The 13,406-nt window shown below is 63.3% G+C and overlaps 1 protein-coding gene across 12 annotated transcripts in view; it reads left to right on the top strand.

Moving 5' to 3' along the window:
- The window catches only part of SEPTIN9 (septin 9), a 118,848-nt gene that overhangs the window by 85,732 nt on the left and 19,710 nt on the right, over positions 1-13,406 (top strand). Inside the window, exon 1 of one of the 12 annotated variants that reach the window (XM_068654982.1) lies at positions 1,694-1,964. The exons of 9 other annotated variants lie outside the window; for them this stretch is intronic. Coding sequence is in view for 1 of the 3 variants with exons in the window: in XM_068654980.1 (XP_068511081.1) it covers positions 10,215-10,257 (43 nt within the window). In the remaining 2 variants the exon portion in view is untranslated. Of the gene's footprint in view, positions 1-1,693; positions 1,965-10,138; positions 10,258-11,664; positions 11,811-13,406 lie in introns of those variants that run through there. 2 more of the 12 variants (XM_068654980.1, XM_068654981.1) reach the window with 2 other exon arrangements.

Genomic DNA, 13,406 nt, shown 5'->3' with positions numbered 1-13,406 from the left:
GCTGCACAGAGGTCTGCGCATCGCGCCCAGCTGCAGCTATCGGGGAGCCAAAGCTGCTCCCTACGGGGGCCTTGATCCAAAATGGGGGGGAACTCAGGGTGCAGGGGGTGAGTTTCAGCAGGTTTTCATGCAGCCCTGAGATCCTGCTTTGTTCAGAGTTTGCTTAAAAAAATACCCTAAATGATAGGTTTGCACCTCAGCCTGTGCTTGGATGTCCCCAAGCTCCGGATCCGGGGTCTGTTCTTGGATGCCTCTGCGATGCTTTGCCTTCAGCACCAAAATGGTCCAATTCTGCCTTGTGTCTGAGCAGGGGCTGGTGCCTCGAGTCTTATCGGTGCTGCGGGGACATGGAGCACAGCGGGGTTTGGGGCCCAGGAAGCGCTGAAGTCAGCAGCACTGGGGCAAGAAGCGAGCACGGCGCCCTGCAGAGCCACAGAGCAAGGCGCTGCTCTTATCTGCCTTCATCTGCAGCTTGCGGCGCCGCTTCCTGGGGACAGAGGCAGCTCTGAGAGGGTTTGGGGCTGTCATGGGGCCCGTCTGGTTGTGCTGGCTGGGGGGGCAATGGGGCTCGCTGCAGCTTGGGGCTGGGTTTGTGGGATGGGGCTGTGCGAGCTGGTGGGGAGCACGGTGCCGAGCCTCTGGGGACTGCTGCGTGGAGCATCCCCAGCCCCGGTCCTGCAGCCTGCTGCAAGCTCTGGTCCTTGTAGGAAAGGGGGAGGAGGCCAGGGAGGGACCCTTGGTGTCTGAGAGGTTTGTGTCCAGGAGAGCTGCTCCGAATTTATCCTGTGGGAGGGCTTCTTCAGCGGCAGCTGCTCACTGGGGTGCCTCAGCTTGCCCAGAGACAGCATCCTCAGGCTTTTCTGCCTTCTGCCACGTGTGTGTGGTGCTGTGCTCCTGGTGCTGAGCACTGCTCCTGTCCTGTGTGTGCGTAGTGCCGGCGTGATGGTGAGCCCCAGGCACTCAGTTCCCACTTGGCTCTGAGATGGCTTGGGGGCTGTTAGAGCCAGCAAAATTGGGATTAGGTGACCAAGCACCTCTTTGGCTGTCAGTCCTAACCCCTCCGCATCCCCCAGCACAGCCCTGCCCCAGCTGGAGGAACAAATGCCCCAAACCCCACGGCGTGCTCCATGGTGGGGAGCTGGGTGAAGGGCGAGGAGGGGGCTGGATGCCACGCTGGGGGGGCTGTGAGCCCCACAGGGGTTAAACACCACCATCAGCCCTTCCCTCGGGGCTGGTCGTGGTGGTGGGGTGCCTGATGTGAAGGATGGAGCCCCCGTGGCAGGCAGCCCTCCCGGTAGGGCTCAGCACCGCCGCCGTGGCAGCTCCCGCAGGCAGCAGGAGAGGGGCAGGGCAGGGCTCGGCTCCATCCTGAACCTCTTCCAAACTCCTTCTCGGGTGCGGGACGTCCCGTGGGATTTACGGGGCCCGTGAATGGGGGGCTTTCTTAGAAGAGGCTGAGCAGCCCCCAGAGGGCTCGCACGCAGAAGGAAGAGCACGTTGCCAAATCGTAGGAGGAATTCCCACGTTCCCGTTCCTTCCCCTGGCTGCCAAGCCCTCCTCCTTTCCTCCAGAGCTGATGTATTTAGCTGGATTTAACCTTTGCTCAAAGAAGTGAATAACGGGGGTCTTTTACTTTTGGTTTCTGGGTGTAAATTTACGATTCAGAGACGGTTTTGTACGCACGGCACGATTCTGTTGGCAGAAAAGCCGGGGGAGAGCCCAGCCGGGAGCGAGCGCATCACTCGGGGCTCCTTTGTAACCGGGACTTTCCGGGGGCCTGCCGAGAGCTTTCTCTTCCTTCCTGCTCAAACAAACTCCGCCAGGGCAGGCTTTAGGTGTCAGGCAGACCTCGCCGTTTCAGCAGGGACGGAAGGGCAGCGCCGTGGGACTTGGACTCCTCGTGCCTGCGGTCAGCGCGGCGCTGCCCGGCCCTGCTGCAGCTCGCCCGACTCGGCACGGCGGCGGTGAGTGACGGTGCTTCGGGGAGGAGGAATTGTTTCCTTGCTGTTTTTTGCAGCTGAGTGCTACAAAGCCGGGTACGGGCTGCTCGGGGTGCCCAGGTTTGAGGTTTCCAGGAGGGGGAGAAGCAGGCGGGGCTGCTGTGTGTCAGGGAGGCACGGCTCCTGCTGGTGCCGTCTGCCCTGGGTGCTGTTTGTTTGTCTCCTGTGGTCCTATCCCTGGTGGCAAGTGTCACCAGTCGTATAATCAGTAGTGCCCAGCTCTGCCGATGTGTGGGCCAGGGCCTGGGTACCTCTGTGGGTTTGGTGTGATGTATGGGGAGCCCTAAAGGTGGAAGTGGCACTGTCCTCTGCTCCGGTGCGTGGGCAGATGCCCCATCTCTCCGGCCAGGAGAAGCCCTGACAGAGCTCAGCTCTATCCCAGGACACTGTGTGACCTGTAAAGAGCTGCGATGGCCATTTCCAACGCAGCAGGATTTGGCTCCTGCTTTTTTCCAAAGACCAGCCCCTCTGGAACTCATTAGCAGGACGCCCACGTCGGTGACCCCGAGGTGCTCCTGGCAGCAGCCAGCCGTGGGGGAGCTGCCGCTGGAGCGGGGTGCTTCGGGGGGCTGTGGGGGTGCCGTACACTCGCTGCAGGATCCCTGAGGCAGCACAGGGTGTTTGGGGTCCCCCGTACCCCTTCCCAGTGCCCCTTAGGTGCTGGGAGCAGGCTGGCCCCAGGCAAGTGATGCCCTCCTCCAGCCAGACCTCTGGGGAGCTGCTGGATGCCTCCGAGCTGTGGAGCTCACATGTGGTCACAGCCCAAGCTGTGGGATTTGGGAACTTCAGAGTGGGATTTGGAGTAATTGCCAACAAAATACCAACTCATTGATGATAAAAAAGCACAGCCAGTGGCATCACAGCCAGCCTGGGATGCTGACCCGGGCAGTGACCCCACAGGGTCTTTTTCTCAGAGCCCTGTGCGCATCTGTGCAAATCTCTGCTCTCCCTTTAGCTCCTGCCCGCAGCACTCCCTGCAAGTTGCCCAAAAATTCCACCCTGGTGTAATTTAGGATACGCTCCAGCCTGCCCCGAGAACATCTGGTATCTGTGCGCTGGATGATATTAATCATAGCACAAACACAGCCAAGTGTTAAATGGCACAGCCCTCCCACCTCCCCCTTTAAGCGAAGGCTCTTTCAGTGCTCCAGCCATAAAATTAACCTAGCAGCCCGGGCGAGCGGCGATCTGGCAGGAACAACTGCTGTGTGGGATGGAGGGATGAGCAGCGCTCCGACGTGGGCCAAGAAACCATGTGCTGCTCCGGCTCTTGTAAATCCCTGCGGAGCTGGAAGCTATTTCCTGGTGTTCCGCACCTCCCGAAGCCACGAAGGTTGGTGCTGAGTGGAAGCTGCGTGCACGGCTTCGCTCCCAGAGCATCGCCTGGGGAGCTGGATCCTGCTGCCCGTTTGCAGGAGGGCAGACAGCCCCCTCCTCGCCCTGCCCCGCTGCACTTGGTCAAATTGCTGCGCAAAGGGGTGAGACGCGGCTGGCTGTGCTCTGCAGATGGAGGCGCAGAGCTGCAGAGCCTCTTTCTGGGCAGGGTCACACAGCCAAAATGTGTTGACTCGCTCCTGGGTGCTTGAGTTTCTGCTCCCTGGACTCCAGGTTTCCCATAAAGTCAGGGCAGTGAGCACCCAGGACCGACCCAGGAGGTTTTTTTAATCCCGTTTTCCTCGGTAGCAGCCACTGCCCGGGTGGCAGACAGCGGGTAGACCCACAGCAGCCACTCCCCGGCTGCCGTGGGGCTCTGATTTGCTGTGGGGCTCTGATTTGCCCCAAGTTACCCAGGAAATGTGTGGCTGAGTTTAAAACAGAGACAGAAAAAAAAAAATCACAGCCACGTCTCGAGTGCTGGTGCAGCCGGCACCTTAACCACGGAGCCGTGCCTGGCGAGGAGGCAGCCCCGGCCTCGCTGCACGGGGGGGGGAGAGCTCCTCTGTGCTGCCTTTGATGTTGGCAGGATTTACCCGCGCTGCCCTGGGAGAAACCCGAGTGCTTTTCATGTCTGGCTGCGAGGCAGGCAGCGAGCCAGGAGGGATTTGGTTCGCCAGCCCCGTGTGAGGGGAACTGGGCGCAAACTCCTCCGAAGTTTGGGAGACGCGGGGCGGGGAGCCGGGACGCAGCGGGCCCACGTGCTTGGTAGGCGGGGGGCAGCAGGGACGGGCGCTGCAGCATCCTCAGCTCCAGCAAGCGTTGGCCTTCCCCTGCTCCCCGGCTGCGTAAGTCTCTGCCCGAGCAATCCCCGAACCCTGGGGAGCAAATCCCCGTGGCGAGAGCCGGGCTGGGGTCTCCGCGGCTCAGTGCAGGCGAGTTGGAGCCCGAGGGGCGCACGCAGGAAGGGAAAGGGCAGGAGGGGGGAGCAGAGCGGTGGCTGAGCACGGGGGAGGAAACGAGGGAGAAATACCAGGGGCATGATGCAGGCGTCGGCACAGGGAAACGCTTTGTCAGGGCCTGCGGGACGGGGAGGATTTTCTGAGCACGTGGCTCTGCGCACCGGGGTGGGCACCGGGCTTGTGCCCATGGCTCAGGGGGAGGCAGCACCGGCCTCCTGAGGGGCTAGAGCACCCGGGGAGCAGGAAGACGGGGTTGCAGAGGCTGGTTCTGAGCAATGGGGGCTCCTTTCCCAGCCTCGCCTGCCTGGCACGTGCATGCCCGTGTCGGCCCCGCCGTCTGCGTTGGCGCGGCTCCTGCGCTGCCGCTGCTGGAAAACCCGGCCCTGCAGCACCCTGGGGAGCCTGCACGGCTGCGTAAGGGGGGCTGGCGGCCTCTGCGCTGGAGGTTGGTGGTGGAGAGGGGGTGATAGGGCTTGGGTGATAGGGAAGGGGGGTTAAAGGAAGCTGGAGGGGCCATGGGACCCCGATTCGCTGCCTGTGGAGGGGACGCAGTCGCTGACGGGACAGATTTCCCCATAGCAGAACTGCCGGTCCTCGGGCTGTGCCCAGGGCTGTGCTCTGGTTGGGCAGGCTGCAGGCACCTCAGAGCCCCTCTGAGCCTGGGGAAACCCCCCAAAAATAAAATAAAAAATAAAGAAAAGGCAGGGGGAGGGGCAGGGCTAATTCCTTCCAGCTGGGGAAATGCTTGGGCTCTTGCCCCAGGGCGCCGGCCCCACAGGGGGGCCCTTCCTGTGTCGCCCTCCCCATCCCCCTTTGCTTTTCTCTGGAACTGGCTCTTTTGGAACGGCCCCATCCAGCCTCTCCTGGGCTGTTTTTGGGGCTGGGGTGGGCAGCACAGGCCCTGATCCTGCTGCCAGCTCCCAGCGCCGTGCCGCAGGCCGGTGAGCGCTGCCTGCTCCACGGGGCGCGCGGCCGCCTTGCTTGTGCATCAGGAGCATGCATCAGTGGGAACTGTCACAGCTGGGGAGGGGAGGGGGTGCTTTTCTTCCTTCTTTTTTTTAGGATAATATTTTAACAACAGCTCCTTATTCTTCTCCTGCCACTCGGGACGGCTGCTTGCACAACGATCGTGGGAGAGCGGGAACTCGTGTGTTTAAGCAGCACGACGGGAACCCTCGGGATGTGCTGAGCGCGGTTTGTCCTGGGTTTGCTTGCGGGCAGCTCGGGGTGCAGGCAGCTCGGGGTGCAGGCAGAGCGGGGTGCCAGCCCAGCCAGCCGTGCAGCTGAAGCTTCATGGCCCGTGCCTGCAGGCAATGTTCTTTCTTTCCCTGCTGTCCCCAGGGCGCGTGTCCTCACCCGGCACCTTTACGCGCAGCGGGGGGCTCCTGCCTGGGAAGGGCTTGTTCTGGACAGCTTCAGTCCTCGCTGGCTAAATCCGCCCCTTGTGCAACCAGACCAGAAGCATTCGGGGTGGGTCTGGCTGGACACGCTCAGGGCCGAGAGCTCTCCGGCTCCGTGAAGGCGCTGCCTGCCCCGCTCGGGGCCGGGGAGCAGCTGGGCACCAACGGGGCCATTGTTGGTGCCGTGCTGCGGCACACTGAGCTGTCTGTCTGTGGCTTTCAGCGTTTAGGGCCAGGGGGCACTGACGGAGCGTCGTGGTGGCTGCCCTCGTGCACATCCCAGGTCCCTGCTCCTCTTTGGAGCCTGCTCTGTGCCGTGCACCGGGAGCTGGGCTCACGCTCGCCGCTTTTGGGGGTGGACTTGTGTGACCGCACGGATCAGAGGAGCTCAGGAGCATCTCACTGCAGCACCAGGTGCCTTTGGGGGCCACTATCCCGTGTGGTAAGCGAGCTGCTTTATTTTCTGGCGTTCCCACTGCTGGGCTGTGCAGATGCTGCGTGGGGCGGAGAGCGAGCGGCGCTGCAGCCCCAGCTCGTGTGCCGCTGCCAGAGGGTCCGTGCTCCCCGGCACTAGGGCCGGGCATTTGTTTGCCTGAATTCCCCCGCAGGGTGCGTGGGCCTGGCTGGGGCGATGAGAGATTTGCATGCGCAGGCAACGCTTGATGGAGTTTGTGGTTTTGAGCCCAGCGATGACTTGGGCACCGCCTTGTGAAAGCACGAGCTGCCTCCGCTGCGGGTACGTGTGAACCCCTGCGGACTGCTTCCCTGTGCAGACGTGGCTGCAGGTGGTAGGGAACAGCACCATCACGCACCCAGGATGTGTGCCCCGCTCACAGCCCCATTTCAGGGCCCTTCAGGACGTCAGGGACAAAAAAAAAGAAACAAAACAAACGTGTGGAGCACGTGGAAGGCTGCGTAGCCAAGAGCTCGGGGAGCTGGGGCCCCTGTGCTGCTTTTGTGGTTACGCTGTATGACTTTCTGTGCTGAGAGCAGAATACCTGTGGGGTCACGGGGCTCGTGGGCAGCTCCAGGGGGGATGTACCCAGCCTCAGAGCCGTTAGAAGAGAGGTTCTGCTGGGGGAGCAGACACATCCTGCTGGGAGCAGACATACGGCAGGCGGTGTCTCGGGGTAACAGAAGCACGAGGGGCACAAATCCCGTGTGTCCCGTGGGTGTGGGGATGCTCCAGCTGCCCCCGTAGCACGTGTGGGTGCTGTGGGTGCTGTCCCTGGCTCACAGGCCGGGTGGTGGCCCCAGGGTCGCAGCCTCTCTCCCCAAATCTGCTGAAAACCCCCCTGTGGAGGAGCTGCTGTGGCTGGGGGGGGCTCTGGGCTGGCAGGGGGCTCTGTGTGCGCGGGGCACCCAGGTGGAGTTTGGGGGCAGCTCTGCCTTCAGCCTGGGGGAAATGGCAGAAAAATGATGCTGGGGTCTGGGGACATGTCCCCCTTGTCCCCTAGCACTGCTCGGGGGCTGTCGCCTTCATCCAGCTCTCCCTCCTGGTGCAGAATGATTTACGTTCAGCTTTCTGGCCTCCCCCCCGGCGGGTTCCACTGGCCGTGGGTTCCCAGCCCGCTGCGCGGGGCTGTAAAAGCCACATTTTCTTTGGGAATCGGATTAGGGCCCCTTCGTCTGCGCTGGCGGATGGCAGGACATGAAGCCTCCCTTTGTCCTGCAGCATTGCTGGCCCAGCTGCAGCGCGTTAACCCCTTGTGACCGGGGGGGACACAGAGCTGCTGGTAAACGGCCCTGTGCTGGGCGCCGGGACCTTCCCCGAGCAGTGCTGCAGGAGGTGAGCAGGGGGCAGGGTGGGCTCGGGGTCCTTTCCCAGCACCAGAAATCCTAAAACAGCCCTTATAGGGCCGGCAGCAGGAGTGAGGTGGGGCTGGTGCCCAGCCAGGCGCTGGCACAGGCTGGGGCAGAGGCATCCTTGGGGCAGGGGAGCTGAGGGCTCGATCACCGCCTGTAGCAGGGCTGTTAAAAACCCAAAGAGCCTGTATGGCTCCCGGGAAGCTCCCAGCTCCCCTGCCCAGGGTGCCAGGAGGTGGTTTGGTTTGGTTGGGTTTTTTGTTTGGGTTTGGTGCCCGCTGCTTGGCTCTGACCTGCCGTGGCCGAGCACGAGTGAAGGTGGCCGTGCCCGATGCTGGTTATCGGGGCAGCTCCCGGTAAGGGCAGAGAAGGGATTTCCCTGCTGGGATCCCAGATGAGTCAAACCGACACCAGGAGCAGTTGGTAGGGCCCCCGACAGCCGCCCTTTAGGACTTTGAGGGATGCCCACTGCATTCTCCTGCACCCCTCAGCTCCTTACACACAGAGACATGATCGCCCCGAGGCAAACGGCCGCGGCCGTGCTCTGCAGCACCCCGCAGCTGCACCCAATTATCCCGCTGACCCCGGCCCCACGCAGGGCTTGGGAGAGGCCTCGGGGCCAGCACAACCCCAAGGGCCACTGGCCCCGGCACAGCTGGGACCGAGCGGGGCTGGCTGACATCCCCGGGGGCTGCAGGCAGGGAGCAGCGCGCCTCTCACACTCCTGTCTCCATCCCACCCGTCGCTCCGGCCACAAGAGCGAGGTGCCTTTCCTTCCCTCTGGGCTGTGCCATCTGTCCCAGGTCCCTCTCAGACACAGCCATCAGTGCACAAAGTCAGATCAGCCCCCAACGAGCACAATCTGTGCCCAAATCTGCGACATTGGGGGAGCAGATCCCAGGTGCCCTCTGCCTCTGTCCGAACTGTCACACCGGTGGCAACGTTACCCCTGCAAGCGGGAGGATGTTGAGATGAACTTTTTTTTCCCTGCCTTTTTTTTTTTTTCCAAACATGTGTGACCCTGGAGCAGCTTCCAGCAGAGTCCCTTCCCTGCTGGAAAACGCTGGGTTGCTCGAGCACGGCGAGGAGCTGTGGGAGGGCAGGGTGCTGAGGTGCGGCCTCCCCGCGCGGCGCTGACTCGTGCCAAGGACACGGTGCCAGCTGCACGCGTGCGAAATAATTCCTGCCTGCCTCCCTCCTGCCTTCCTGGGGCCAGAGGAGCCGCTTGCTCCCGGTGTCCCTAGGGGGGGGGGGGACATGGAAGGACGAGGGGGTGTTGGTGGGAGGGAGGAGACGCTGGGGCCGTGCTGGGCTCTGCACCACGGGGCCCTCGGGACGTGCAGAGGGCACCGAGGGCTTATCAGCCCCAGCGCTTCCTGCCTGGGGGCTGGGGCAGGCCTGCAGCAGGGCTGCTGGGGAGAGCTGCTGTGCTTGAGGTGCTGCTGGCAGTGAGGAATGCTCTGCTCTTGCTGGCAGGGACGATTTCTTTTGGTGTTCAATTTTGGGATCTCTGATCCACGAGGCCGTGTCCTTTTCCACGGTCACGCTGCTTCGACAGCATCTGCTGGTGCTCCCCCCGGGTCTCTGGCTGTGCTTTTCCTTCTGCTATCGATTCGGGGTTATGATAAATACAGCTGGGAAGGTAAATGCATCAATACACTGCTAGGGTGGCTGAGCGCCTGGCACATCCACCGGAGTCAGCGGGGCCGTGCGGGTGGTCAGCAGGGCTGCACCATTAGGAAATACAAAATGTTTGCGAAGCCCAAACGCTGCACTTCGTGGCGGGGCTCGGCGGAGCGCAGCGTGGTGAATATCGCCAATATTGCATCGTGCACCCAGGAAAAGCCGTCCCTGCTCCCTGTGCTGCAGGGATTTGGTGCAGGTCCCCCTCGCAGGCCGGTGAGTCCTGGTAAAGCTGCCTTCGCCTGCAGGTTTGGGGTCTTCCCCAGCGCTAGGCAGCGGTGGAGCCGGGCGGCTGTGCCCAGGGCTGGCCCCGCTGCCGGGCAGTTCTCTGGTGCAAGATAAAGGACAATGGCTGGGATCTCCCCCAGAACTCGTTGCAGCCAGTTCAAATCCCCTGGTGCTTACAACACCAGCAGGGCCTCGCCAGAATTGCTCCTAACCCTGTGCTTCTATTTGATTTTATTTCAGAGGAGAACAATGACTTTGTGGTTAGGAGCTCTGAGCCGGGGGTTTGGATGCGGCTGTAAGTTGTGTGTGACCTTGGGCAAGTCGCTTAATGCTTCTCCTCCTCGTTTTAAGGCAGGGATGAGGCTGCCTCCCTCCCCCCTGCTCGCTCCCAGCTCAGAGCCAGGAATGGGCACAGGCAGAAGCAGTGCAGCAGGGCTCCTGCTTTGGGAACAGAGAGGTGCCCCGGGGAAAACAAATCCCGGAGGCTGCTGCTGTCCCTGCGTGGGTGCCTCCCCCATGCCGACAGCCCCCAAACCGCCAGGAGGAAAGGCAGGCTTACGAAAGCCCCGTGGTTTTATTTCTCTGAGCCCAAGGATGCCGCAGCGCTGACCTTCGCTGCTGCTCGCTCCCCCCCACCTTTGGCGCTCCTTGGGAGGAGGAGGAGGCGCGCGGAGGCAAAGCGCTGAGTCGAAACAAAACATTTTGCACGAGTTGACTTGGAGAGCAGCCTGTGCGCCACGGCAGCTCGCCTCCTGCCCCAAATGTCTTTGCAGAGCTGCGGCGACCGCGGGGAGGACCCTGGCGGTAGGTTGGGGCTGGGTGCTTCCACCTGCGTGGAGCTGCAGACGTGCCGCTGCGTGGGCAGGAGCAGAGGGGCCCGGCTGCAAAGCGGGGTGCAGCCGGGCTCTCGCTCCCCTGCTTCCCCTGGGAAGCTCCCGATGGAGCCGGGCAGCGCCGCTCCCCAGCTCCATGTCCCGCTCCTGCCTCGTGCTGAGCTCTCGCAAGGCTGGAGCGTCCCGCAAGCAGCCCCCGCTGCTGCTTGGGCAAGCCCGCTCTGGCATCGAGCGCTGGATTTTCCTGGAGATTAGGGAGATTAAAGCACTAATGCCCATTGATAGGGGTTAAGGCTTTTTTTTTTTTTAAGTCATAAAACGCGGCGTAATCTAGCAGAAAGCTGCGCACAGCTGCAGCGTAAGCAGACCAAGGCTGGATTTCCTGCCTCGGCGCTGGGGTGGAGGTTTCTCAGAAACTGCAATTTGTGGCACTTGCTGAAGTGGGGGAGCGCCAGGCTCGCCCACGGGCTGCAGCCAGTGTTTTCGGGGCAGGCTTGGCCGCGGCGGCGGCTGGAAGTGGTCGGGAAGGGGAGACGGGGGGTGGCACAGCTGCTGGCGGCGGGGTGCTCACCGTGGGGACCCTGCTCCACCGGCTGCTGAGCGTGGGGAGCTCCTGGGTGCCCTGCTCCTGGGTGCCCTGCTCCTGGGTGCCCTGCTCCTGGTTGTGCTGCTCCTGCTTCTCCTGATCCTGCTTCTTCTCCTGCTCCTGGTCCCGTGCAGTTTTGCAGGGAGCAGCAGGGCCAAGGACGTGCCCGGTGCCTGCAGGCAGTACATGTCCCCCAGAGGCTGTGCCCTTTGGGGTCTGGAGGGCCACAGATGTGATCCTTCTTCACCCTTCCATCATCCTCAGGCCCTCTGAGAATGGGACCTCCGAGAACTGTAGGGTCTGGGGTAGGGGATTAGGGAAGGGGTCCGGCTCCGTACACCTTGCAGCCTCCCCCCTCCAGCCGCCCCCTTCCCTCTCCCCACCAGGAGAGGAGGAGGAGAAGCCCCAGTGGTGCGGGTGTAGGGCAGGGGGGGTTTGTAGGGCCCCATAACGTCTGTATTCAGCTCCAGGGGCTGGATTTTAGGAAGCAGCCAGCTTGTGGGGTGGGCAGTGCCCAGGGCAGGGCGCCTCGCGTCCTTGTCCCCGCAGTGTCCCTGCATCGTCCCCTTTGTCCCGGGCTGCAGCGGCCGGGATGGAGGGGGGGGAATTGGGGAGGGAGGGGGGGGAAGGGAGCGGAACAGAGCTGGGGGAGGGGAAGGGGGGTGGGGGAGGGAGGGGGATGGAGGGAGAGGAAGGGTGATGGGGGAGGAAGGGTGATGGGGAAGGGGGAGGAAGGGTGGTGGGGGAAGAGGAGGGTGGTGGGGTGAGAGGAGGGGGAGGAGGAAGGGTGATGGAGGGGGAGGAGGAGGAGGAGGAGGGGTGATGGGGGAGGAGGAGGCAGCAGGAGGGCAGGGGGAGGAGGAGGAGGAGGAGGAGGAGGAGGAGGAGGCAGGGCAGCAGCAGGAGGCGGGGAGCTGCCGGAGCCGCCGCCGCCGCGGGTGAGTCGCCGGTGCCCGGGGCAGGAGGAGCGGGAGGGGGGGGGGGAGAATTTTTTTTGGGGGGGGCGCATTTGGGGTGCCGTGCTCTGGGGCACCCCAAAGGGGCTCGCTGCTGCCGGCGGGGGTGCAAACTCCCCGAGTTCGCCTGGAAGGAAAGGGGGGCACCCCGGCTTGGGCTGGGTGCTCTCCGCCCCTACCCCCCCTGCTGACCCCCCCCCCGGACCTTCCTTGCGGGCTGTGGGACCCCCAAGGGGGGGCTGCTGTTCCCCCGGCCCCCCGTGGCGATGCTGGGACTGTTTGGGGCTGGGGGGGCGGGGATGGGGGCTTGGAGCAGGGGGTGAGATGCTGGGGAGCCTGCATCTGGGGAGCCCCCCCCGGCCTGAGCCTGGCCCTGCAGCGTGGTGTTCCGGGGCACCCGGACACAATTGGCCTTTGTGAACAGGAGAAGGAAAAGGCAAGGAAAAAAAAAAAAAAAAAAGCAGCCCTGGGCATAAATTGCTCCTGCACAACTCGGTCCCGGGGTGCCCCCTCCTCGCCTGGGGCTGCAGCTGGGGGGGGGGGGGCGCAGGCAGGGAGCCCCAGCCCTGGGTACGTGCAGTGGGAGCATCCCGCAGCGCCTCAGCAGCTTTGTGTTCCCCTTGCACAACAGCACAAAGCTCTGCAGATGAGCAGCAGCGGGGTCAGAGGTGCTTTCTGCCCCCTCCCCCGGGGCCTCGCTGTCCCTCCCATGCTGAGCATCCTCACCCAGTGGGGGGCTGGCACCACGTCCCCTCCTGCAGCGGGGCAGAAAGCGGGGCAGAAATTATACCGGGCTTCATGGGCCCCGGTGTTTCACTGCATGGGGTTGCACGGTGTGGGTACAGGAGTACAGGAGAGCCCCCAGCAAGAGGGGGGGGCTCTCTGATGAAGCAGGGCATTTGTTCAGGCTGGGTGCCCAGAGACCCCCGAGTGCCCGGAGACCCCCACGTGCGTGCCCAGCGCTCGGTGCTCAGCCGACGAGGCGAGCCTGGCGTTCGGCTCTGACCTCCTCTTCTCTTTCAAGTTTCTCCCGGCGAACGGAAAAGGCCGACAGCAACAACAACTCCTCCTTGCAGGTCTCGGTGAGCGGTTTCCTGTCTGTCAGCCCAGCGTTGGCCTCACGTGGTCGCAGAAACGAGGCCGTGCGGCCGCTGTCTGCGGCGGGAGGGAGGGCGAGCACGTGGCTGGCGCTGGCACCGCGCGGTGGGTCCCGGCACCAGCGCTCTGCTTCCCAGCCCTGCAGCCCCTGCAGCAGCCGGAGGGTTAATCCTGGAAGGGAAGCGGCGCTGCGGGGTCCCAGTCTGGTGTAAAATGGGGAAAAAGTGGGGCTGGGCTGTGGGGGGCTGCTTTCGGAGCCCAAAAGGGGGAAGCACAGCGGTGGGGACGGCTGCGCCTCTGCGCACGCACATGGCGCGTGCCCAGGGCTCGGCACCACGTCCCCCTGGGGGTGCTTGTCCCAGAGCAGGAACCACTGCTTGCTTTGCTTTGTTTTGCTTTGTTTTGCTTTTTTTTTTTTTTCCCCAGAGTTCGCTATGAAAATGTATTTCCCCCTCACGTGAGTCAGAAGGCTTTGCACCC

Source organism: Anas acuta, chromosome 18 (genome assembly GCF_963932015.1).
Source record: "Anas acuta chromosome 18, bAnaAcu1.1, whole genome shotgun sequence".
Classification (NCBI taxonomy): Eukaryota; Metazoa; Chordata; class Aves; order Anseriformes; family Anatidae; genus Anas; species Anas acuta.
This window is presented reverse-complemented; position numbering and strand designations above follow the sequence as displayed.